Source organism: Heliangelus exortis, chromosome 3 (assembly GCF_036169615.1).
Source record: "Heliangelus exortis chromosome 3, bHelExo1.hap1, whole genome shotgun sequence".
In the NCBI taxonomy this organism is placed as follows: Eukaryota; Metazoa; Chordata; class Aves; order Apodiformes; family Trochilidae; genus Heliangelus; species Heliangelus exortis.
In genome coordinates, this window is record NC_092424.1 from 99,304,018 (window position 1) to 99,330,618 (window position 26,601).

At 41.3% G+C, this 26,601-nt stretch overlaps 1 protein-coding gene across 1 annotated transcript; it reads right to left on the minus strand.

Annotated features, from left to right (window-relative positions):
* Positions 1-3,945: 3,945 nt before the first annotated feature.
* Positions 3,946-25,797, minus strand: YWHAQ (tyrosine 3-monooxygenase/tryptophan 5-monooxygenase activation protein theta). The gene is made up of 6 exons (XM_071741884.1): positions 25,620-25,797; positions 24,061-24,445; positions 9,157-9,280; positions 6,548-6,711; positions 6,038-6,133; positions 3,946-5,020 (listed from the first exon to the last, which is right to left on the minus strand). The coding sequence occupies exons 2-6, from the start codon at positions 24,352-24,354 to the stop codon at positions 4,961-4,963; spliced, it is 738 nt and encodes a 245-aa protein (XP_071597985.1). The 5' UTR covers positions 24,355-24,445; positions 25,620-25,797; the 3' UTR covers positions 3,946-4,960.
* Positions 25,798-26,601: the final 804 nt, after the last annotated feature.

Here is a 26,601-nt window from a genome sequence, read left to right on the forward strand (position 1 = left end):
TTACTGAATCTGTCACAGATGGGATTAAAACTGAGGGAAGGGACAAGATGGATTCAATTAAACTGCCTCCAGCTGTAGTACTACTGCACACAAAACCTTTCTAGTGATGCTTAGGTATGGCTTGAGAGGTTCTTCCTGTTCCTCCCACTGATAAAATCAACCAAAGCACACAGTTTAACAGCAAACTGACACGAGAGTGGCAGAGTTTCCACTTGATTAAATATTTACCAGGCACTAACATATATTTAATACATTTTGGCATGGCTACATATTAACAAAGAAATACACTTTGCAGCCTCAGAATAAAAATATATTTTACATGGGTATCTCTAAAACTGATGCTAGTATTGTTTTCATAAAATCTTACTAAAGTCCTATCTATAAAACTTGAGTTATATTCTCATGGCCCTGTATTTAAATTGGTTAATTCTAACATGAAGGGTGAATTAAGCCTTTAATAAAGTTCACCACATACTGAAACTTTTTAGATCAGATAGCATGATCTTGTTAAGACCCTTCACTCCAAACATGGTTTTTTAATTAGCCATATAAATGGCATTTAAACCACCAATAAATTGTAACCAGTGGAAATTACACTGACACAGAACAAGCAACTTTTTATGGCACTCTGGATTTTTCAAAAGGATGAAAGAGCAGCGAAACCTTGACTCTGCCACTTCATAAAGCAGCCCCAAAGTATTCTGTTGTTTCCCATTTCACATTGACATAATTTGTTGTGTGCATAGAAACTTAAGTATTTTCTAACCTAAACCAATCTGAGCTGATTCACACATCCTGTACTACAGAGGCTACAGTACTTATATTGCATGCACAAAACCTCTTTGGAAGACTGAGTTACATGAAGAACATTGTAACATTCAGTGTTGTTATTGCTCCTGCTGCTGAGACCAAATTTTACCACTCCCTGGCTGTACACAAGGCTGTACTTTACTGGGATAGTGAAATCTAAGTAATTAGACATAGAAACAAATATCTCTTCTTTCCTTCCCTCTTACAGGGCCACAGCGAGCCCCTTCTATCACTTCCAGCAGATTTACAACAAATCTGAAATACCCAGCATCTGCTCAGCAATAACAAGATCAGCAGCCCTAAAAAATCCCTCTGCTTCTCCACCCCAAACAGGTTTTACAAACTGTCCTTCTGCTCCCAGAAATAGAGGAAATTTACAATTATGATGGCCACAAGAGCAGGAATAAGCATTTAACTAAGCAAAAAGATTGGACAACTGAGAATATAATTTGCAGGAACACTTTATGAGCCACTTCTAATGGCATTTACAGAATCTCGCCACAGAGATTCTTAAACTGATGTCAACTCACAGATCCAACACTACAGAAAAACCTGCCTTAAACAACATTGCACGTACAGCAATTTAAGTCTTTTAATGCTTGATCACATAGTTTGAGGCTACACTTCAATACCAGAGATGTATTCATGTCTGTTTATCGATTTAAGGACTGGCAGATGATGACAGAGGCATTCCTCTACCAAGTGGAGTCTTTACAGTGTAGTGGAAAATATCATGGCAGTAATCCAAAACTGGTACTAACATTTCACCCTTCCCACACTGGCATTTTATTCATCTGAAAGCTGGCCAAGCTGTAATTGCTTTCAGCAGGCATGTCATCCAGCTATGCTCACACAAGAGGACAGCTAGTTCTTGTTACAGTGGTCTGGGATTTCAGTTGTCCAGTTGGGATTTCAAGGTTGTAGTCTTTCCATAAGGTTGGGAATAAATTCTAAAGTTTGTCCTTTTCCTTTCTGTGATGATTCACTGCCTGATTTTGCCCTCTCGGTTTAATATGGAGAATAATTTTAGGTGGCATCAGACCATTTCTCAGATATATTTAGAATATTGCTTACTTTGAAAGCCACATTAACATTTAAAACATCAGTATACTTCGTATGCTCAAGTAAATTCTGGTTACTCAAAGCAGTATTTCTGCTGGCTTCACGTGTCTGTGTGATGTGTGTGCCTACGTCAAAAGCTTTCAAAAGGGCCCCCAGAACAAACCACTCCCCCCCAAACCCAATTTACTCTGGTCTCCCTACACTGCTTTGTACTGCATAAAAGAAAATAAGGTGCAAAGTAGCAAGTGCACAATTTGCTTTACAGAATCATAAAATAATTTGTCTCCTGGTATGACAGGTACCTGCTATCACACAGAGAATACTGGGACTAAACTTAGAGACAAGGAAAATAAAAGTGTATTTCTGGAAATTACTAATCCCATCCTTGATCTAAAAAGACACTACTGATTTAACTAAGGGGTCTTGGATGGTACTGTCAGTTGTATGTCTGGTTTGTAATAAGCATGGGTTTATAGCTGAGGTGTTGGTGTGTCCAGTGTTCCCTAAGCTGTGGGGCATGTCCTCTTACATGAGGCAGGACAACATGTAGTGCAAATTATCTCCTGGAACTGGAAACCATCATCCCACATTTACTCTGGGTACTGCAGTTTCAATTCCCTCCCTCTCCCTCTCCCTCCCTCTCTCTCTCTCTCCCCATCTCTCCCTCTCTTTCTCCCTCTCTCTGTCTCCCTCCTCTCTCTCCCTCCTCTCTCTTCCCCCTCCCCCCCCCCCCCCCCAAATGTAGATGCAATAAACTAGAGACAGCTAGAATTTGCTCAGCTTGACAGACATTAGAAAGAACATTTAGTAAATTAAACTATCATCTAGATACAAGGCCGAGGTACTGCTCCTGTAAGGAAAACTGACAACTCTCTTGACAAGCTGCAAAAGGAAGGAAAGAGAATGGCATTAGCTGACAATGTAGTGCAAGCTAAGACAGTACTCCAGAAAAGAGCAAAGCAAATGCTTAAATGAGCAGATAGAGCTGAGTACTAGCATGTCAGGACCACAACATTCTTCCTAGAGAATGAGAGCACTTAGGAATTAAAAACCTTTATGAAACAAAGGATCAATAAGAAATGCATGGGAGAGGGGAAGAAATTATGAAACCAAAACACTGATTGAGAAGCATATGAGTTTATGTAGAATCCTGCCACATAATACTTGGACAGCAATTCAAAGTGACTTCATGAAGAAAATGGAATTGATACAATTTATTTTTTAAAAGCAATGCATGTCAATTGAAGCACATAATCTGAACAGTTTTATTGTTGGAACACTCACTTGTGCACACTCAGAGAATGAACAAAAACATGGAAGGTGGAGGATGTACCATCAGAAGCCTGCAAGGACCAGTAAAAAGTCCTTTTTCATAATGTCATATCCTGTCTAGCCAGGACACTAAAAGGAGTTAAATATTTTCAAAAACCCACTAACATGGGAAACTAGGAGGTAGAGGTTTAGAAAAAAACTCTTAAGTGATCTAGGGGAAAAAAAGAATAGAAAAAAAAAAAAAAAAGCAGAGCAATGTATTATTACAAAAAGCTTTGAAAACTGGGGAAAATGGTAATACTAAAAAGCAGTCTAAAACCAAGAGGAAGCAGATTATGATGTGGCAACACACAAACTAGTGGTCTAGCGAGCACAAATTCTTCCGCATTCCTAAAAGTGTGGCTGGAATACTGTAGTAATAATTCTGACTATCAGTGCAAACACACATCAGGAGGACAGATGGGAGAATTGCAAATGATTACAATAAATTGCATAATTTAGAAGATCTGCAAGTCATGGAAAAATATCTGGAAATTGGCTGGTTTTTCTGAAGTAATTATTGAGGCGAAGCCATTAACTCCGTCAGATTCAGTTAAGAAGTCCACATGTCAGGTTAATTAAGAAAAGTTATCCAGGATATATTAATAAATGAACATTGTTCAAATACGAAATGAGTTCTTTTAACAGCAGACTTTTTAGAAGTATGCACTAAATTTGAGAAAGACACTTGTAGCACAAGATACTTACATTTAAGTTTAGCCCTTAAGCGATTACATGGAATTGTTACAAGTCAACAGTAAGTGGTTTATAAAATGTAATTTTATTTCATGTTACTTTGCTGTTACAGAGGGCATAACATTTTCACAAGGCTTTTTTGGGACTACAATCAATGATTAGCAACACACAATAGTGGTCCAAACTCTCTAAATAACAATCACTGGACAAACTTGACACCTTCTCACATGTGCACAAACCTGCATGGAAAAGTACTAAATTTTATACTTGGACATGTGAACTTCAATTGGTTTTCCCATTCCAGTGTATTAAGAAATGACATGCACTTTAGTCTGCCAAAAAGCACTGCCTGCACTCCGGCAGTAACATGCTGCTTCTAATACATAGTAAAGTGAATACCAGAACTACCAAGGCAGGAGTGTAAGTGAACTTTTATTGGGAAGGGATACCAACTTAAACAGCAGCAACTGAAGGATAAGAGAAGCCCCTGTTCTCAGACACACAAGCTTCTGTATTACATGATACAGGAAGCGACTCAATTTGTCATTTTCCAAACTAGAAATGCTCAACTTGATCTGGCCCAGTACTTCCATATTCCTACTGAAAAGAATACACAGTAGCATGTGAAAGTCAATTATGGAAAGGAAACCCTGCAGAATAAGAAGGGAATGTGGAGAATTAAAAGCTATGTGGAACACTCTTTAGTTGCAATTAACTACATTTTCATATCTTACTGTAATACAAAACACAGTCAACTGGCAGGAACTGGTTCAGATTTGTCTTTAAATACCAGGTACACTTTAGTCCGCTACATAAGTGTTTGGAAGTTACTTATGTTTATATGAAATGAAGCTATTAATACTTTTCTACAGCAGTAACCGCACACCAGGAAGGCCAGGACAAACACAAATCAAGGAATGGAGTTTTCCCAAAGCTGCAGTGTGAAAAGACTATAAATTGATTTCCATACACATGGATGGGTTTTCTTTGCTATAGGAAATCCAAGTGGAGCTATAAGGAATGGAGACGTGTAAAAAGGTTTCTTGAGAAGGAAAGGGAGAATGACGCCCCACGTGCAGTTTTAGTTTTCTGCACCTTCTGCAGCATCACATTCTTCTCCTGCGCTGTCTGATGTCCATAACTAGAAAAAAAGAGAAAAGTGTCATATTTCACAAGTGCAGCTTTGCTTCCAAAAAGGGACAACTATTGACTGTGTAGAAAAAATTACACTGCCTTGGCCTTAGAGATGTCTACAGAGTACCAGTGCACTGGAGGTGTACAACCCTAGCACTTGCTCAGAGGTAACTGGAAGCAGTTTCCTGTGCACAGGGCACAAGTGGCCATGCACCTCCCACATCACCTCACACAGAGCAGACTGTGCAGTAAACAAGCCCAGGCTTTTGTGTTTAACAGTTGTGAGCTGTGTCATCGATCCTAGATCATTCAACAAGTCTGAACAGCAGCTCCATGAGTAACATCCATTTCAAAAGCAGCCATCTGAATCCTGAAAGTGAAGATTACCATTTTGATTACTGAAGCTAAGTATTTTATATTGCTAATAAAAGACATATCTAGTGAAGGAGTACTGCAAAACAATAAATGTTGCTGTAATGTTAAATGCAGTGAATATCCAGAGAGAATATTCCTAAAATATTGCTCTGGTTACATATCTTAGTAGAAAAAAGTGATTCCATTAGGTGCTTTTCTTAAATGGTTAATCTTTAGATTACATATTCAAACATCAACTGATTTTATTCCCAATACATTGGAATTCCAAATCAGGAAAATGGATAAAGCAAGCTGCACTGCATGCATAACTAAACAATAAGTTTTGGTTTTGAGTCTGTCATTTAAAAGTTTGCATAACAGTCCTTAACAGATCACAGGCTACTGGTCTTTGACCCTGTGTAGTATCTTCTAGGTTGCTAGCTGAATGCACCTTCTCCACTGAGAAGGCTAGGAAGCAATTAAAAATATGAGCTATCCAATCATGAACTTACACTACATTCAAAATAAGTTACAAAAAGGTATAGTAGGGCAAGTAGCCCAAATCACTGCTACGTTTTTCACTAGAGTGAAATGTGTTTTGTTTCATCACAAATTCAGTCTAAGCAAATAAATGGTTACAGAACAGACAGCACATAAAAAGTCAACTTACTGTTAGGTTGTCTCTAAGCAACTGCATGATGAGAGTACTGTCTTTGTATGAGTCTTCGTTCAGTGTATCAAGTTCTGCAATAGCCTCATCGAACGCCTAGGATAATTAAATTGGTTTTATTCTTTCTAATAGCTGATCATTAAACATCCAGAAGCTAAATCTATCAGTAAAGGTATCTTAAAAAAAAAACAAACCAAAAATCAAACCAAACCAAAAAGCAAGCAATATGACAAGTTAATGACTTGAATTGTTCTATTACAAACAGAAGCGTAATGAAGACATAATAAAAACTTGCTGTGTTGCTGAAGATTTAAGTCACATTGTAAATACACCCTGCTTGTACCCTCCCTTAGGACCAATAACAGTATCAGTTTGGAAACTAGATACAATAAATAGTAGATCTATATCATTTCCTGCATAAACTCTAGGAAATAATAATTCATATTATTTTGAGCATAAACCCTTTTCTACTGTCCCTACAGGCATACAGAAGAAAAAACAGGAACTTACTGTCTTTGCCAGTGTGCAGGCAAGCTCAGGATTGTTGAGAATCTCATAATAAAATACAGAGAAGTTAAGAGCTAGACCCAGGCGAATTGGATGTGTTGGCTGCATCTCCTTCTTGCTGATATCAAATGCCTCCTGATAAGCTCCCTGTGAGTTTTCTATTGTTTCTGTTAAAAGAATGAGAAACATTAAAAACAAACCAGAAAAACCTTAAAGATACGACTATCTAAAGTAGTCCATTAGCTGAAGACTGAACAGTACTCTGTTTGAGCCCCAGTCTTAGAAAAACACTGCACTTTAATCAAGGTCATGATTTTGAACTCATTTTAAGCACAGCTGCCACACTGACAAAACACTGGGAGCAAATTAAGCTACTACAGAGCAAAGGTATTCAAGAGACAGATAAACACACATCAGTCAGTAAATAGAAACATCCCAGATGACTGTATTACCTCAGTAGCTTTGATATTTTAGGTACAAAAAAATTGATATTTGTGCCTTACTTTTTCTAAGGATCTCCTGCTTCATTCCTTGCACAGGATGGACATGCTTGTGTGAGCTGGGTGTGCAGAGTAAGGAAGGCTATACTGACTGTATGGCCCTACTTCTTGAGAGGTTTGGAAGGCATGTACTTCATGTTCCTGAAAAACTGGAAGTCTGCCTCCAAAGACCGGGGGGACAGGTCAAGATAAATAACTCAAGATCAAGCCCAAAATAACTGGGAGAAATACCACAGAGGAAAGAGGTCACCAGGCCAGAATATACTTAAAGAATGCTACACCTAGTCTATTCCAGATTCTCTTTCAGGAGACAACCAAAGGACAAACAGACACCCTAAACATGCCTGCAGAATGGAAGGAGACCACAGGTAAAGAAAAGCTCAAAATACAGCCCTCTGAGGGAGGTAATACCGTATTTCCTCTGAAAATACTGAAGGAAAAAAAAAAAAAAAAAAGTATAATCTCGGAAGTATTTAAGAGCATCACAACATAGACTTGGGTTCTCCAGTATTCACACTGTAATGAGTGCTAATTAATTATTAATTTTTGGAGAACAGGTGAAAAAAGGCAAAAAATACAGCAAATGCAAGAAATGTATTAGCTTATAAGCACACACTATATATATGATGCAGAGAAGATAAGCAGATGCTTAGAGATGAGACATCAGAAAAGCTTCAAGTAAAACTATCCTAGAAGTTTGTGAGAAGTCAATCAGAAAATGTATGCATGGTGATACCTACAGCTTCTCAGCAAAACACCAAGATGAGCTAAAAAAGGCTATCAATCAGTCCCTCTTCTACAGTAAGCATATCAGTATGCATATTGCTTTCAACGCAGTCTTGTTAGCCAAGATAAACTGGTATTTCTCTGCTCAGAGAAGCCCACAGATTGGTAACCGTTGCTCAAGACAAAATATAAATCAGGCTGTCTTCTCTAAGCCAAAGACAAGTTGTTTCTGCTACAGTCAGACCTGCAGCTGTCATTTGAATCAGGTGAAGAGAAGAATTTCTGAACACCCCACATTAATGCAAACACTTTTACTAAATTTTGTATATTTAATCTTTAAACATAAACATTCTAACACATTAAGGAGACTAACAAAGGCCTTATTTAAGTGACAATCAGCTCTGTCCTCTCACTTTGCAATTCAATCAGTTTAAACTGCCCAACAATACCCAACAGACACCTGCAATGGCAAATGCAAAGGGACAATAACTGCAGCACTCTGCTGCTCCAGAAGCCCCACATCTCCTTTCTGTGTCACAGCATCATTGTAGGACTAATTTTAATTTGTGATGTAGAAATGTATCTCTAATGTATGCCATACCAAGTGTTTCTAATATCACAACAGCATTCGGACACCTTGCAAAACAGTTTTTATACTTAATTCAATACAACTTATGAATAGAGGTAAAATACTCCCCAGAAGAGCTTCTAGGGGTACTTACAACTACCTATGCATAGTTTAACTTCTAGGACTGTTCTACATTCTCAGGATGTCCAGTATCAAGTGACAGTACTAGCTGTAAAGTTTTCCAGGACTTTTCTGCTGGACCAAAAAGGGGGAAGCTAAAATTACAGGGATAGTATTATCCCCCTGAATATACACTACTTCTGAGTGCAGCTCACAGATCTTTGAGTAGAGTACTGACCTAAAAATTTTGTTGTTTTCTTACAAACATGGGTGACTACAATGAAGTCTCCTTCACCCTCAACTGGTTAAAACTTACAGATCACCAGGACTTTATCATACACTATAACAATGTTGCAGAAATCTGTTTACTCTTCCTCACTACCTTTACTTTAGTGAAGAAATACAAACTAGCAACCTTAATTGTGTTAGCAGACCTTCACCTGAATAAGCCTAGAGAACATCTATCCATAAATTTAGGATACATGACAGGAACACCAGTTACAATTCCCTGGCACACTGTGCTTAAGGCCTATTCAGAATTTTGCTCTGTCTGCAGGAACACTGGAGATTTCCAACTAATAGAGCCATTCCCACTCAGCTAACTCACATGAGCTGCTGTTCATTTACTGCTCTCTCCTCCACAGCCCAAAACTGAAGTTCAGTAGCTATGAAAGACCTGAAGATCAAAAGGTACTCACGTTTCCTGTCATCACCACAGGCAACTTCAGCAAGGTATCGGAAGTAGTCTCCCTTCATCTTCAGGTAGAATACCTTGCTCTCTGGATTAGTTGCATTAGCTATTAAATACTTGTCCAACAGCTCCTGAAACAACATCAACAAGATAGGCATATTACACACACTGGTATAACCAAGTTAAATCTATTTTTCTTCTTTCTAGAAAGTTTGGATGGACTCAGGAGTCCTTGTTTGAGCCCAGACAAAACCAATTTTCTTTCTAGCAATTTTACTTATCAGTTAAGTCTCTTCTAAGTAACTGCACCTGCTGAAACTACAGTATGTTTTCTGTCAGTGTCTGCTTCTGGAACTGATAATGCTCGATATTTATAGTTACTACTGAAGAATGGTATGCAGAACCAAGACCACTGCTTGGTTCTGCTAAATATCCCATGCTCTGGAAATGAGGAGGCTGTGACCCTCCATTATGGAGGAGTGGACTAGACAGGGGACCAAAACTGACCAAATGAAGTATTCCAGCCCAGACACATCATACTCTGTGTAAGTCTGAGGGATCATAGAATCACAAAATGGTTTGGGTTGGAACGGACCTTAAAGATCACCTACTTCCAACTGCCCTGCCTGGGCAGGGATACCACCCATTAGATCAGGTTGTACAAGGCCCCATTCAACCTGGCCTTGAACACTTCCAAGAGGGGGGCAGCCACAACTTCCTTGGGCACCCCATTCCAGTATCACCCTCACAGGAAGAATTTTTTTTTAATGTCTGGAAAGTGGGGTTTTAAGGGCACTGTAGAGATATTCATACTTATTTAAACAAACTGTGGAAAGGCACAAAGTTATAGACTACATTAAAATGATCAGTCAGAGACCCAATCTGACTGCACAAAAACTCAGAAGAGATACATTGGCATATAGTTTCAAGAAGCTTAGTTTCAGGATATGTGATTCTCACTTCAAAAATGTTGTTGCAAATGAATAAGCTTTTTCTGAAAAGAAAAAAAAAAGCATAAAGTTTCTAAGCCATTTATAAATAAGAACTTATTACCACTACATGGGAAAAAAAGTACGAAAAACAACTCTGCTATTTTTGGCATAAATTGCATTCATTAGACTCTGATAAGGAACCTCCAGCCCACCTACCAGAGAGAGCCAAGGATTGGAACCTGTCCACTTGGTATCCAGCCTCACCAATCCATACCAGCCAGGATTTTGTGAGGCTGTAAAGTACCACCCACTCCCTCTAGCATAGTAGGGAAGCATCCTTCACATCCACCCTGCTGCTCTTGGGAATGGGAAGAGCCATACAGTGCTCTTCAGCACACCCTAAACTTCTGCTGGCATTGCACCCCTGCCTCACAGGTCTCCTACCTGATAACCAGAGGGACAGGTAATGGTACACAAACCTCCAGCAAGAAAAGATCAGTCTCCCTCCAAGGCTGCAAGGCTTCCTAGTCCTCCCAGAAAAGAGAGAGTACTTCAGGAAACTGGCAAGGAGAAGAGTTGCTTCTGGCTGACCTCCAATGTCCCTGAGCCCCAGCAGTTTTACCCAGCCCATTACCACAACCATCCCATGTTTTCTGGAGTTGACAAAAGATGTGAATAAGCAAACCCCACAACACTCAGAGCAACTTTACACTAATAATTTAAGTGATAAAATCTTCATTCAGTTACTTGGAAAATAAGCAGGTCATAAAAGCAGCAGAAAGTTTCCACAAAGCTTGCAAACTGTGGCTAAGTAAGTAAGATTTTTGTTAAGGGGATGTGTATCCAAATTCATGAGGCAGCTACAAAGAACGTATTTTAGGAACTGAAAGCTTTCAGGGCAAAACCCCTTAGCATTTTAATTAGCAACTGTAGCACTACAATGAAAACGAGCTAATTTTAGACACAACCCTATTCCCTATGCATACCACCGTACCATTATTACTTCCTTAAATAATCAACAGCAGCAAAGCAATCCAGCTCCAAGTATTTACTCATTCCAACTCCATTTGAGGTCTTAGCAATTATTTTAGACCAACACTTCTAGTAGTGTACTTCAAATTGGGTGAAAAAAAGACTTTTTCCACCTACACAGTATGCTTCTCGTGGATGTAAGGCTGAAGGCAGACAAGCTCTTTTCAGAGAGCCCCTTAACAAGGCAATAAGAAACAGTAAACAACTACAAGTGCTTTTATTGCCACCCCAGAATTAACAGTGGGAATGGTAAGATGATACTGCATGACACACCCTTTCACTTAAAAACATTTTTAGGACTTTCTGTAAGGTGGGAAAACCACAGCCAAAGACTAGACACTGGCTATGGCACAGGGTTAGGTGGGGGATTTGCCTCAGTTCAACACAGTGAAGCATGCAAGGGTCTGAGCAAGCACAGTGAACAGATCTCACTGGTGCTATGGAAAAGCAGCAAAACAGGCACATTTCAAAAGAAGAGACTTAGTAGGCAGATGGGTAATAAAACCCCATATTAATACCATTGTTTTTTGTGAGTCATTCCCATATTAGCATGAGTTATTCCCACTCTGCACATTTCTGCAATGAGAAAAACTTCACATTTTGGCTCAATGTTTTCCCGAGGCTTTTCTCCTGTCAGTGCTCAACACTACACAAACCAGTTTCAAAGACTTCAAGACAACAATGCAGCAACCTCAAGTTTCACACAAGTTTTTGTAACAGACCAATACTTCCACCTATACTTCTGAACGTTTGCATTAAGCAGCAGAGATGTGATTTATCCATGTGCTCAAATGTGATGTGAAAAACTACAGCAGTCTAAGGAGCACTGACCAGGCAAGGAAAAAGATCCACTGAACAGGATTTTGAACCAGCTACTTGACTAAACTGTATCTTTGATTTTTCTTTTAAACGCCAAAATGAAACCTCAAGATGTCACAACTACATCAACAAGAGAATGAACAGGCACTTTTCTTTTATGCCTTTCAAAATCTAAAGATTTATTGTAAACTTAGCACACAAAAAATATTACTGATCTTATTACAAAATTGTGCCCTTGAGACAGCTCTAACAGTCAAGAACTGGCTGTAACTTATATGGCTTGGTTAGGGCTTAAAAATATGAACACCCTGGAATCCAGTGTACATGAAAGAATGTTTAGGGAGGAGAGTTTTAGCATGTCTAATTTAAGCTGAGCTTCAAACCTACATTCCCTAGAGCATTAATGACCATTTTTTTTTTTCCCAGACAGGGTATGCCCAACACTTCTTTCAGGAGCACTAAAGGATTTTGCCATGGCCCCAGACCTACCAGAAGCATGCATGGTGCTGCAGCCTGTGTGTCACAGTGCATCCTGAAAGTGCTTCCTGCACTATGCATGTTTTAAAACCAGGGGCTTTGTGCAGATTTCCAAGAAACTTAAGAGAAAAAGTGAATGCTGAGAGTGAACTGTGGTTTTTCAGACAGCAAAACTGGTTTACAAACACTGCTTTATTTCTCCCGGTTTGTCTCTAGGACCTCCTATCCTTACCACAGCACATGATAAGGGAAAGATCAGTGCCTCTGTCAGCTAGGGTGAAACATCCTTGTTCTGGATTTTGGGTTTTTTTGGGTTTTTTTTTTTCCTTTAATAGCTGTATGGAACAAGATATCATATATGAATCACGTAGGATAGAACAGAATACAAACAAACTTTGAGTAAAGCTAGTTATTTATCTATCCAGACATCTTTCAAATCAACAAGGTATAGTGGTACACTTAGTGAGCCATTCATCTCTGGACATCATCTTAATCTCTTGGAAGACATCTTACCCTCCCTCTAACAGACAAAACGTTGGCAGGGCAGTGAGAGCAAGCAGGCAACACAATAAGCTAAATTACTTACTTTGCACTGTTGTGAGTCAGTAATAGCCAGGGAAACTCCATATTTCCTACATCTGTTCTCCATCTTTCCCCACTAGAGCTTTCCTATTTTTCCATCAGAACACAATCAGCCATGAACTCTCATTTTAAATATCAGATGGTAGAAGGCAAAATGACTATGAGTAGCCTCATCAATGAAGCAGACCTCAGACAACCTCAAAATTTATTATGGTAAATTTTAACTAAATAGAGCCTGGCACTGCCCCAGGTATGATTCTGTGATGAAGTCAGCAAATACTGCCATCCATGTTCACATACAGCAAACATGCCCACTTTTTTTTGGTCAAAGAAAGTTATATATCAAAACACAGTTGCCATCATCATTAGGAACTGTGATTGTTCTCACTACCTGCTAAGCCAAGACCTGAACAACCAGCAATTACACGCTCAACAATGTCAAACATGCCTCTCATTGCCATCAGAAGCCACAAGATGTTTGAGCTGCCTGCCCCGTTGATGGGTGACTCTCAGAACCACAAGCAGTAGCAAAAAACAAGGGATCAAAACTCTGTCCTCAAGCCAGACCCTTCAGTTCACTGTACAGTTGTATTAGAACAAGCCTGCACTGTGATGGTGTGTGGCTGGTATCTGATACTTCCCATGCACTGATACATTATTCTCAAGTCACACACTGGTCCTCCTGTACTGTGACAGCATTTCCCACCCCACTTCTCATTAGTGTTGCTCATCTCTCTTTTTTTTCCTACCTTCACTCTGCTAACACTCTTGCTGCCCTAACAGCATTGTATTCTCATGTGTGATGTATTTCTTCCCTGCTAGAGAAGGCAGATTTATTTAACTATTAAAGAGATGCCAGAAACAAAGGGTACACAGTCCCTGGAACAGATCTGCAGCTGCCTGAAGGAGCCATGGGGAGCAGACTAGGAGACTGACAGTCAGCCACTTCCCCTTTCAGAGACGTAAAGAAACTTACATTTCCACTGCCTTTTTGGATCCTTCTCCAGTTCCACTTTTTTTTTCTTTCCCAACTGAGTAACTTTCCTTTCTAAGTCTCTTTTCCCTTCTGCTTAAGCAGTAACAAAGGTTGAACATGTGGTTATAGTATCAGATCATTGCAATTAACCGGAACCAGAAATATTAAGTTTAATTCATCTACTCTCATCACTTCTCCATTATTTCCATTTTATGAAAAGCAAACCCTGAAGGAATATGCCAGCTGTTATCCCAAAGAGCCTGATACAGAGAAAGCTGCCTGAAGACATAGCTCCTTGAGAATTATTTGTTGCATATGTATCCAGCCAGGCTCTCCTTAAATACACCATGCGTGCAGCAGCTGCACTTCATGTACCAGTTCCACTCCACACATGCTTTCTGTTACCTGCTTTCAGGAAAATCCCAACAGAAAGTCCCACCAACCATTGCCTACCCCCCTCCCCCCCACTATCTAAACCCATTTTAGAAGGTAAGCTTAAGACTTCCAAATTCAATTACACTGTGCACTAAGCACTTTCTGAGCAATTTAACTATGTGACAGGTTCACGTGTCAGAAAAATACCACTACAACTGATGTGTGCTGTTCTTTCTTCACACACATTCAACTATAAACAATCTTAACAACAAAGATGAATTTAAAAAAAAAAATAAAATTCTGGAACAAACTGACCTTTGAGCTGCCGTCAGCACTTGAGCCATTTAGAATTAGGCTTCAATAAGAGCAGTAAATATATAAGTAGAAGTCTCTTCATATATTACAATTCTATTAGCTAATAGATAGATTCTTCACACTTATTCATTCACTAACAGAAGATGAACATGAACCAGGTCAGCTCCAGAGACTACTGACTGATCACAAGTAGTTTAAGGCCACTTTTCAAAGCAAGCTACAGATACCATGTGCCTAGGTATGACAGAAGTTCTCAGTGTGGCAAACTGAAGGAACTCAAATGTATTTACAATGCCAGCACCACTCAGATGTCAACACCTAAGATATGTTTGGGTCACATCACCAGCACAAAGTTATTTAATGTCATGCTATTAAAAGAGTGGTCTACATTACCATTTGCATTTTTCACCAACCTGTAAATATAAACTGGTTAAGTTGCTGCATGACCTTTAGCAAAGAGGAGCATGCCAGAGTTCAAAATTGTTGGCACGGGGTTTTGTGAATGAAGTCTACATGAAGTTAATTTTCAGGCTTTTTCAGCAGTGTTCTTGAGCCTAAGGCAAATAAATCTTACTAAAGTTTGTTTAAAACACCTTATTTCAAAACCAGCTTGCACCCCACAGGCACACTATGTGAAGTGTGTGACACTACATAAATTCAGCCAGGGCTGCAATGTGCAAAAATACTTGGAGAAATTCTTCACTCCCAAGTATTTCTTAAAGTCCATTCACCTACAACAAGAAAAAAATCACCTACAAGCAGCATATGGGGGAATTGTTTCCACCCTAACTGCAGTGAAAAAGTAAAGCTAAGAATTTGGTGAGGCAGCTCAGACCAATATATTCTCTTAATGTAACTGTTATACATGAATTTAAACACATTCAATTTCCAAAGTGTTTGGGAGCACAGATGATCAGTGTATGTTTCAAGAAGGCTTCTACTCACAAATGACTGCCTGTTTTAATCGTCTCAAACTGGTAGTAAGACTTCTTGACTATTTCAAGTATAATCAGTCATTCCAAAGTCCACAGTATGACTCACTGAAACCTAGGTGTGTTTTAACATTCAGCAGTTGTTTTCTTGACAGGAAGGGAGAGTCCCCTGCTGCAACAGTAAGGTCAATTTACTTTCAGAAGTGTAATTCAGCACAAGTAAGCTCTTCACCCTTTTGGATTCAAGTTCTATGCATTAATTCCTTTTGGTAGAACACCAAACACTTTTCATACAGATCTCATAAGGCCATTAGTATTTTAGTTTATATATTAAGGAAAACAGATTCATGACTTTCCAGTAATGGCATGGCCTTAAGATGACCTCACAAAGCAGAGACAAGTGTACCTGGCATTGAAACGAAGAAGGTGATCTAATTCATCTTTTCCATTTGGTTCTGAACCTTTTTCTACATAGTTTTAAAAACTGGCAGTCGATATCTAGGATTGGCTCTGAATGAAGCATCTGGAATACCACTTAAGAGATGCATTGGAAGCCTCAGCTACAGCATGTCTGTGCACACTATTCTCACCTGGGGCTGAGATTAATTTAATCTAAAATTTAAATTCACTGCTTACATTTCTCCTAAAACAAGAAGTCAAAGTTCTGTGGTCCCTAATGGGCTATTAAGCCAGGAACTAGAAGTGTGTGGAAATGCAGTTTCTCCTTTCTCTAGATTTTCATTACACAAAACCAACAATCCAGTGAAAGTCAAAGAATTATTTGGGTTTTACGCAAGAGCCTGAAGTTTTCCAGTTTCTCATTGCCAAAAGTAAAAAGATGAGTCTTAAAAAAAACGCTATTTCCCTTTTCAAACATTGTAAATTTTTGCTTAAAACACAACCAAATTGTTGGTTATCTCAAATTGATTATAACATTCTTCCCTGATTGCATTTTCCGTATTTCTAATTCCTCAGAATACTTCCAGGTGTTATTCTTCATGGGGTAAGCATGCATCACTAACATCAAATTTTTCCCTTCGGAACCCTGACTACCTAAAAGTTTTTTCCAGCATCCTACACATTTGTGATCTTTCATAATATGACAGAATCAAACAAAAGTCTAAATCTGCATTTTAAAATATTTTTACGCCCTGCAGCTACAGAAGCCCTGAGGGTATGATTAAACAATTGATATATATCTAGACTCCTCAAAACCAACAAACCTACATTGGTTTAGCTTATGTTGCCTTTGTGCAAATTAATGATTTTTAAAGCCACCATTTGTTGATTATAATCAAACTCTCAGGAAAGCCTGAGAGTTACACTAACTTCAGTTCTGCTGCTTGGGAGTCCTAGATCTGAGGCTTGTGATCACTGAAATCTAGAAATATAATGAAGCTGATGCTCTTTCTTCCCATTGCTTAGTGCACCTGAAAGTCTTCTGCCCTTCTGAGCATCACCTTGAAGGAAACACAGCTATGTATTATTTCATTCAGTGTAATAGGTGTGTAATTTGTTATTCTCCACATGAGACAACCCACAACAATAAAATCAAACTCTGAAGTCAGAAAAAGTTGAATTCAACATTTCAGATAACCTTGCTACAACAATTTCTTATAGCAAGTGAACCTTGACACTCTTGCTAAGGCCCTGCTCCCTACTTCCATTTAAAACAATTTCTGCTTACAAGAATTTTGCAAAATGTATCCAAGTTCTGCAGAACAGAACTTCTTCTGAAGTGCTATCCAGGAAATATGAGGCAGTCAGTCTGATAAGAGTGTATGTAATGCATTTACAAAATTTAGCAAATGGCAAGTTTTCTGTTTTCAGAGCCTAGTATGACTCCCATTTCCAACTACTTCACCAGATGGATTGTACACATGAGAGGACAGAATAAAGATTGCTAAAGCAAGGAATAAGCTTTTACCAGTGTTTGGAAGTGCTAAATAAAACCCTTTATTCCTTTAACAAAATAAGAGACAAGCATAAGCAAAATCACAACAGTCGAAATTGATTACTTTCTAGTTCATAGGTCTTAATATCTGATGTGTTTTGGTCAGTGCACAGAACCACAGGATATGAAACTCAGCACTCAAATTATTTTCACTGCCTCCTGTGTCTAACTACCTGGTTCACATTAACTGTTATTCAGATGTACAGAGCAAATTAGCAAATTACAAGCTTACAAGTCAGCTGTATGCTCAGCTGGAGGATGCTTCCCAGCATCCTCAGAAGCACAAAAGATGAAGAGGTACCTGTAAAAGCCAGGTCAATGAACTCAGGAGGAAGCACCACAAATAAATGTAGTGTCCAAGAACAGTCTTAATTACCTTACCTAGTTATTATATATTATAATTATATCTTCAAGTTTATGGTCAAGTACAAAAGCACTTAAACAGCAAGTAGCATCTAAGGGCACTAAGCCCATCATGATCAAAGTCCAAGAACATACTTAAAAATGGGCAAGATCCACACAAATAAGAGAACACTGATTTATCACACCTTCACCTACTGAACTTAAAAAGCAAGCAGACTCAGGCACTTTTACCAGCCTTTCCTGCCTAATACCTTCCTCTGAAGATCAGGTATCCCTCACTACTGAAAACAGAAGCTTTTGTGCCCACAAAGAATGGGTACAATCTACTGCATTAATGAAGTGCTAAACAACTTCAGTTTGTGCTGTAGCGAAGAAATCAGTCACTAATAACTTTCAAGCTCAACTATGCTCTTTCCTCATCAAGTTCTTTCTCGCTGATATCACAGAATCAGAGTGGTCTGGGTTGAAAAGGACCTTATTAAATGCCTGCTAATGTCTTACTTCAAAAAGGCTGCTATCATATTAGTAACTCTGGCAGGCAAGAATGGAAGTGATTTACAAAATAACAAAGATGTTAAAAGCTTCACTGCATTAGCAGAAAAAAATAGAATTTGTGTCTTTGCTGTCCCATTCTAACTAGTTGAGCACATCCTACTTTCTCAAGGCCACCAAACCTGTAAATGTCCTCCAGGAATTTTAATTCTAGATGTAAGAGTGGACTGAGTCATAGTATAGACAAAGCTTTAATACCCTTAACTACAACCAGGCTAGTTAATCTATAGCTTAACATCATTAAAAAAATAGATTTGACAGTGAAGATAGATGAATCTTTGACTGCCTAATTCTCAACAGCTGGTCACCTGCATTGGTATTACTGGTATTATTATTTCCTATTTTCACTTACTCTACATCCTGCTTCTCACAGGATGCTGACATTCAGGACAGGCCTTCTGAAGCTGTTAGAAGCTATGACTTTGCAGAACTGAAGTTCACTGGTGGTCATTTCTAAACCTTTAAAGAACAGCAAAACCTCAAAATCAATCGATTTTCTGCTTTCAGCAGGCATTAAGTTAACCCTATTGTCAGCTTGACCTAATGATGGAGATACCCATGCAAATCAAAGCAGTGACCTAAACTTATCCTGGTAGCTTCTGAAAAAGGAAACAACACAAATAATACAATGGCACAAGTTTTCAGAATCTCAAAAATAATACCATGCTGCCATTTAGTTTGTATCTTTCACCAGCTTGCTTGTGTGTTTTAGAAATTCAGTATCCAGTTGCAAGGGGAGGGGGCAGCAAGTGATGACTGCACATGATGGCAGCCTCAGATACCATCAGAATTCCTTGAACCATTTTTGGTTGGGTTTTAACCATCTTCAGCCACTTCAACAACCTCAGTATGTTCTGGGCTTTGTTTCTACAAGTGTCAGTCCTTTCTTAGAAATGGATTCAGTCCTCCTTGCACAAAAGGAGCACCAGATTTTAACAAAGGGCAAAAACTGAAGTAAGAAAAGGTATAACTGTGAATAAGTTCAGACAATGAATTAAAGTTTTAAGTATACTAAACCAGAAAAGATTCATGCATTAAGTTCCACAGTACTTACTACAAATGTGTTAATGCTTGCAAGTAATTGTACTACAAACACAAAGGAGAATCAACTCTCTACCACATCTTAACTTTCATTAAAAAAACCCCTATTGTTATTCCATGCATTTTTTTAACACTCACTCAGAAGTCTGGATTTCCCGAGAAGTTAACAATCCCAACCTAAGATCTGGCTTTGAGTCATGAAATAGCTAATCCTTTTAGTCATTTACTTAAAGAGGATGAGTCAATAGCATTTGCTTTGATTTATAAAATGATAAAAAAAAGTTAATACTTGAAACAATGTCCCAACCTCTATCAGGACAACTAAGGTCCAAATGTAGTAGTGACTTCAGTGATTAGTATGCCCAATCTTCAGATTCAACTGCATCATAAATAGCTCCCAATGTGTAATATCCTTCTACTCAGAAACCAGTGTCACCTCTCCAACACTATGCATTTCTGTATAAACTCCAGCTGTTCACTGAAAACAAGAAAACAGAGGGAAAGGATTCACAAGACATGAAACTGTTCATAGAGCAGCATCAAGCAGATACTTACTGAATCTGCCAAACTTCTGCATGTATAGTAAGAACCAGGATTTCACTTTTCTGAAGGCCAATGATAACAGGAGAGAAAAGCAGGGCTATATCAAAGCTTATTAATTATCTAACGTTAATCAGGTATTTTAGGTGACACAAGGAATCTATTTGCTGCAAGAAAACACCAACTTTATTTTCAATGAAACAAGGAAGTGCTGCTGAAAAATGCTGTTTGAACATTACCTCCTAGTATGGAGATTTCTGTTTTGTTTATTTTTAAGTTATTTACTTTAGAACTAGATCTACAAAATGGACAAAAGTCAGCAGTGGACACGGATTTTTACCTTTGGTTTTATTAGAATTTTCTGTTTCTTAATTAAGCAAAGCAGAAGTACTAACAACACTGCAACCTGGGGAAGAAGGGAGGGAAACTACAGTAGCAACACACTTGACACACTTTCAACAATTAACACTGCAACCTCACAGAAGGTTGAACATTTACAAGCATCCTCTCAATCCTAATACATTAGTAACTGAAAGTATATACACCTCACAGCTCAAGACTATTTCATTGCAGGCATTGCCACAGGGTATCAAAAAGAATCAAGAGCACAAGAAATGCTACTGTTGGTCCACTTTTGAAGGCTCATGGCATCCTTGTTTATTTGTAGTGAAACTGCCCACTATAAGCCTGACACAGGGCAATGTAAAACTGTTTAGAGAGGACATGGCCAAAATAGAAGTTTGGAAATTACTGAAAAGCCTCATACATCTAACCTTTATATGGAAAAAAACAACTTCAAAGCAATTAAAATAATCCTTTAAGTTTCAGCTACAGATACAAGGAGTCTGCATCTTCAAGTTTAAAACTATAGAGCAATAGATTTCATGACTGCTTGCCCACAAAGAACTCTAGCATCAGGACTTAGAACTTGAACATATGGAGAGCACTAACAAATAAAAAAAACATGAAAAAAACCCAAATTGTCCCATTGCAGGCAGAGAGTAAGAGATGAGGCAGAGAGACAGATGTCTTTCCTTCCTTTACATCAGTTCTCTAAAAAATGAAGCAGCTTGAATGCAATGTGAATCACTGCTATGCAGAGGCCCCACAAGACTCTCAGCAAACCCAGCAGTTTTATCTACTGCTCCTTAGAAGTTACAATTCAGAAGTTACCCTTTTTGAAAACCTGAAGCCACTATGTAACAGGGTGTATACACAATAAAGCACTGGTCTTGTACCATATATTCCATCTTCAAACTTTCACATGTTATTTAACTATGTGAAAGTTGCTGCTGCACTCAGCCCTTCTACATAATCCAGTATCTCTACCTTGAAATCAGGGAATATAAAGAAACATTGACTTTGTGCTCAGGGTATATGAAACAACACACTTAAACTTTATCTTGGAAAAAAAAAAAAAACACGTTGCTAAGCTGTTTGTTTATTCAGGGACAAGAGTTTCAGGAACAGTTTTGAATCATGCCTCATGAATCACAGTCAACATAAATCCTCTGTATTACCATAGAAGCAGTCATTTAAAACGGGGACTTCAATAAAAGCTGCTAGTGTATGTTTCAAATAAAGCATTCATGGAAGAAGTTTGACAAAGTAATACCAGTTCTTCATTAAAAGCTACTCTCACCTGAAAGACCAGTCACAGAACTAACAGCTAAAAAGGGTTCAGATCACATCTACTCCTAACTTGCAAGACAGACAGTTCAATGTCTTCACTGCTTGGCATAAGATGGAATATCTTACTGTGAACCCCAATAATAGTTGTGAATTAAATAATTTGTAAAAAATTTAAATTTTATTCACAGATATGTATTTCATGTATATCAACATAATTTCAGATATTTGTATTCTAATGGTTCTTTATCAAACCACGGCAAAAAAACCCCATAACTATTTTGCTTGAGCGATTCTTTAAATGAAAAAAAAATAATTGCAGCTAGAATGTTGCTACCTTTTAAACAAAAAAGCAGAATTTTGTAATGCCAGCATTAGTAGTTCTAAATGAATTTTCTGAACCAGATATATTTCACTTTGAAAAGTTGTGCCATACCAGTAATAATAATTAAAAAAAGCCTTCTGAAAAAACTGTTAGTAGAATGACTAACAGCAGCTACACTCCACCCAATGCATCCACCCTTGCTAAATCCAAATACTCCAGATGACAAGCAACCTTTCCATGCTACTTGCCAGAAGTCATTTCAGTTTAGCTGCCTTCCTGGAACTAAAAAAGCATATTTGAGATTCAACTTAAGAGATCTGAAAAAGCAGTTACTATAGCATTAGTACATTAGAAATTATCATTCAAAGAAGGAGGAGTCAAAACCAGTTCATGTCTCAGCTTTAAGAAGCCCATCCTTTGTACACTGGGAGTTCCAACCTCTCAGACACTGACTCATTAATCATAGGAGTGGTAGATGGGGAAGGAAACAGAGAGAAGCAGAACAGAACACAACTGCACATGGACCTCAAAGGAAGAGTAAAAATCATAAGGCTTGCAGTAGATGGCTGACATCTGAAACCAAAGGGTGGCACATCTTTGCCAGCAGGGCTGAACAGGAAAAGCATGCACAGCTGTAGGTTTTGGTCTGCACTACTTCCTGCTGCCTTCCAGACAAGAAGAGAGAGCTGTCAAGCACACCACCTTCTCTTAGGAACTAGATTTGGTAGAAGGACAGAGGGAGATTAAGAAGTCTCAAGAGTGAGCTTTATGAGGTCCCAACAAGTTAGTTCTTAAGTGGGGTACTGAGGAACAGAGACAGAGAGTAACAGCAGTACAAATCCTAGAACCCCATCACACAGGTTCTCGTGAAAGTCTTGTCACAGGAAACAGGAACCAGTGCCCCACAGAAGTCATGTTATTTTCACAAAGGTGAAAGTTTTACAACTTAACCACACCCATTAACTGTGAAAAGACATGTACTCTTCAGTGTCTTAAGGAATTAACTGATTCATTAAGCTACTAAGTTTCCAAGGTGTTTTCAAGGAAAGGTAACTCATTTTGACCGATTTAGCAAAAAAACCCACCTAGGTGGCAGTATGCATGGAAGCATATAGGTATTTTCAGCACAATCCAAAGAAGCAAACAAACCACTCCATACTATTTGCCACACAATTACTATTACATTACACACACGCAGCTTAACACAGAATAGGGTCTAGCAGCTTACACACTGCTGACTTGCATCTCTTCAGCTCCCACTACAGTGCAGCACAGTTTCACTATCGATAGCATCTGGAATTCTGCTGCTTGCACAGAAATGTACTCCTGAGCTATGATGCATGCTTGAGGTGTCATACCAGTATTAGCACCTCAGTTTTACATTATTCCATAATTACTGCAAATACATCTTAAAGATTCCCCTGAGAAGTCAGCTCTAATATGACCATCAGTTATTTCCATTCCTCAATATAGATACCCTACTTTATAAAAAAATTCTATTTTATATCCAAAAACTTAAAACGTCTCTTGAAGAACCCTTAAGTGTATTTTTCTTTATGCGAAGAAAGAAAATGCATACCTAGTTACTTTAAATGTTTTAAATGGGTTATTAGCTCCAATCTGAAGAAATAAAGGGGTTTCTTCACTTTCTTTTCAGTTTATCTCATGAAAAGATAAGCTTACTAAAGAGAGCACAAATAGGAGTAAGGCTAAATTCTCTCCATCTCTGCAATTACCTAGGACAATACTGCAAATAGATCACTCCATCAAAAAAATACTCTAATTACACACTCAAAATTTAGTACCTCAAATGTCTCTACATATATGGGCCCCACAACACAGTGTATACCGTTTTCTGTCTCACAGTAACCCATTCAACATTGCAGAAGTTACTCCACTGACTTCCCCCATGCCAGCATAACACTTTGCTTGACATTACCCAGTCAAGTTCCCAGTCTTAGTCCCCAGGTCAGCAGCACACACGAATACTTTATTTCATTTTCTTAAAAAACAAAACAAAACCCAAAACAGAAATACAGAAGCATAAAAAGAAAAGTCCCCACTCACCAGCACAGTGGTGCAGATGGACCTGAGCTCAGACTCCACCTTCTCCCGATAGTCCTTGATAAGTTGCATCTTCTTGTCACTGGTGTCTGTCTTCTGCTCAATGCTAGAGATGACCCTCCAGGCAGAGCGTCGCCCCCCTACTACGTTCTTGTAGGCGACTGAGAGTAGGTTGCGCTCCTCGTTGGACAGCTCGGCCCCTTGCTCAGTTACTGCCTTCATGCAGGTGGCCATGTCATCGTAGCGTTCAGCTTGCTCAGCCAGCTTGGCTTTCTGGATCAACTCGGTCTTATCCATGGTGGCTGGCAGCGGGGCAAGAGCAGTACAGTAGCAAAAGCAGGAGAAGCTGGGGATGTCACACTACCGACCTGAGAATGCACCTCAAAACCTGCCAGAAAGAAGACAGCAAGCATGCTAGGATAAAACTCTACTGATCAGGATGTTAAACCACCCTCTAAAATAAAAGGGGATCACAATGAACCTCGCCTTGCCTCCCCCTCCCCATCTCCAGGTGCTTCTCGTGGAGAGATGTACTGTAGCATCCTATTCTTCTGTGCAGGCCTAAGGGGAAGGGCACTCGTCTCAAGGGTCCACCCCTAGGGAACCCACGACCCAGAAACCCAACTGGGGAAGGCACTGCCAGCACTAGCCAAGGGACAGCAGACTGAAGACCAAGCGCTAGAAATAGCTCTTTTTTCATCAGAGCTTAATTTTTGTCCTCATCCTGCTTTTCTTCCTTGCCTTATGTGAATACATTAACACGCTGTCTATCAGGGACCTGGAGAAGGACACCGAGTTACCACCGGGCCCTGGGGCGTTGGGGGCAAAGCCCTTACCCCGTGTGCCGCAAGCCCTGCAGGAGAGAGCCAAAAAAAGGCGGGTGCCACAGCCGGGACAAGCGGGGAGAAAGAAATGATAAAAGGAGCCAGACGAGCTCGTTCCGAGGGGGAGTGGTAAGGAAGGGGTTAAAACCCCACGGGCTAGGAGAGCGGGCCCGGGATCCGCCTCTCTCGGACACCCGCGCTCTGCCGCTCGAGCGAGGCCCCGGGCGCTCGGGGCGGCCGGGGCGGGGCGGCCGGAGGGCCAGGCCGGCGGCCCAGGGCCCTTCGCCTCCTGGCGGCGGGGCGCGGCGGGGCCCGGGCCTCCCCGCCTCCCCCCGGCGGCCGCGGCGGGAGTGACCGCAGCTCCCGCGGCGGGACGGCGGGCCTCGGCGCGGCGGGGGGCGCGGAGACCCCGCGCTGCCAGCGGGGGAACGCGGCGGCACGGCAGTGGGTGGGGTCTCGGACCCGGTAAGGGCGGGGGCCAGGGGCGGCCTCGTCCCTCGGGACTGCGTGGGGCGCGGGGCGGCCGGCGCTGCCCCCGCGGCGGCGGGACGGAAAGAGGAAGCCGGCGGTCCCGCCGGGTGCGAAATGGCGGCGCTGGCTGGCTGCGCCTCCCGCTCCCCGGGGCCGCCGAGCGCTCCACGCCGCGATCACAAAATGGAGGACGCGGCGGCAGAGGCAGGCAGCGGCGGAGAGGAGCCCGGGCCCGCGACGGCCGCCGGAACGCGGCACCGCGCTCACCTGAGTCCGCTGCGCTAGGCCGGGCCGCGGGCGCCACCCGATCGGCTGCCTCGCTCGGGGCGGTGGCGGAGAGAAAGAGCCGCTCCCGTCTCCGGCGAGAGCCAGCGCTAAAGGGCGTTGGCACGGGCAAGCCTACCCGCTGCTCAGCCCGCGCCCACGCGGCCAATCGCAGCCCGCCCTGCCAGCCCGGCTCCGCCCCTCGGCGCCCCGACAGCCAATCCGAGCAGAGCGCGCCGCCGCGGGGGCGAGCGCAGGCAAGGCACAAGCTCGGTTGGCCCGTGGGCTGCGGCTGGGGCCACGGGGTTTCCTCCAATTAGATCCAGGGTGAGATGACGTCACTGTCGCCATGGTGATGCTGCTACAACCCCCCCCCCCCCCCCCCCCCCAACCACCACCGCCCTCTCCCTCCCCCTCCGTTCCCCCTCCACCCTTCCCGGGCAGCCGGGGCCCGACCGCCGCACGGGACAGAGCGGGGGCGCGGGGGGAGCTCCCGGCGGGGCGGGAGGCGCCGGCCGAGGCGGTGCCCGCGGAGGCGGCGGGACGGGGCGGTGGGAGAGAGCGAGCGAGCGAAGCGGACCCCGCCGCGTCCCCCGGCGGCCCTTCGCCTCCCGAAAGGGCAGCGGCCGCTCTTCCGCCTGCGGGTGGCCGCGCCCTCGGCCCGCCTCTCCCCTCAGCCGGCGGGCGGGCGGGAGGTTTTGGAGGAGCGGGCCGGTGAGCCCGGCCCAGTCCGGCTCGCTCTGAGGTGGCTCGGGCGGGGCTGGAGGAGCCGCCATGGCCCCGCGGCGGGAATTGGTCTCCAGCGGGGCGGCTTCGCTGGGGCAAAGTCCGCCCGGCCGCGGCCCGGAGGAGGGGGGCTCGGCGTGACCCGTCGCCCCTCCCTGTCTGTGCCGCGGCCCGGGGTGGAGGCGGCAGGAATGTCATGGGGATTCTGTTCCTGACACGGCTTTTTTTCCAATGGCAGGTTCTCAAAAGGCTATTTCAA

Bases quoted from the DNA above. Each gene is read 5' to 3' on its own strand.
- YWHAQ (XM_071741884.1), bottom strand. From the start codon at position 24,354: ATGGATAAGACCGAGTTGATCCAGAAAGCCAAGCTGGCTGAGCAAGCT. The intron at 6,134-6,547 runs GTAAGTTCCTGT...TAATTATCCTAG, and splicing joins CCTGCACACTGGCAAAGACA to GCGTTCGATGAGGCTATTGC. The intron at 5,021-6,037 runs GTAAGTTGACTT...CTTTTTTTCTAG, and splicing joins TGCTTAGAGACAACCTAACA to TTATGGACATCAGACAGCGC.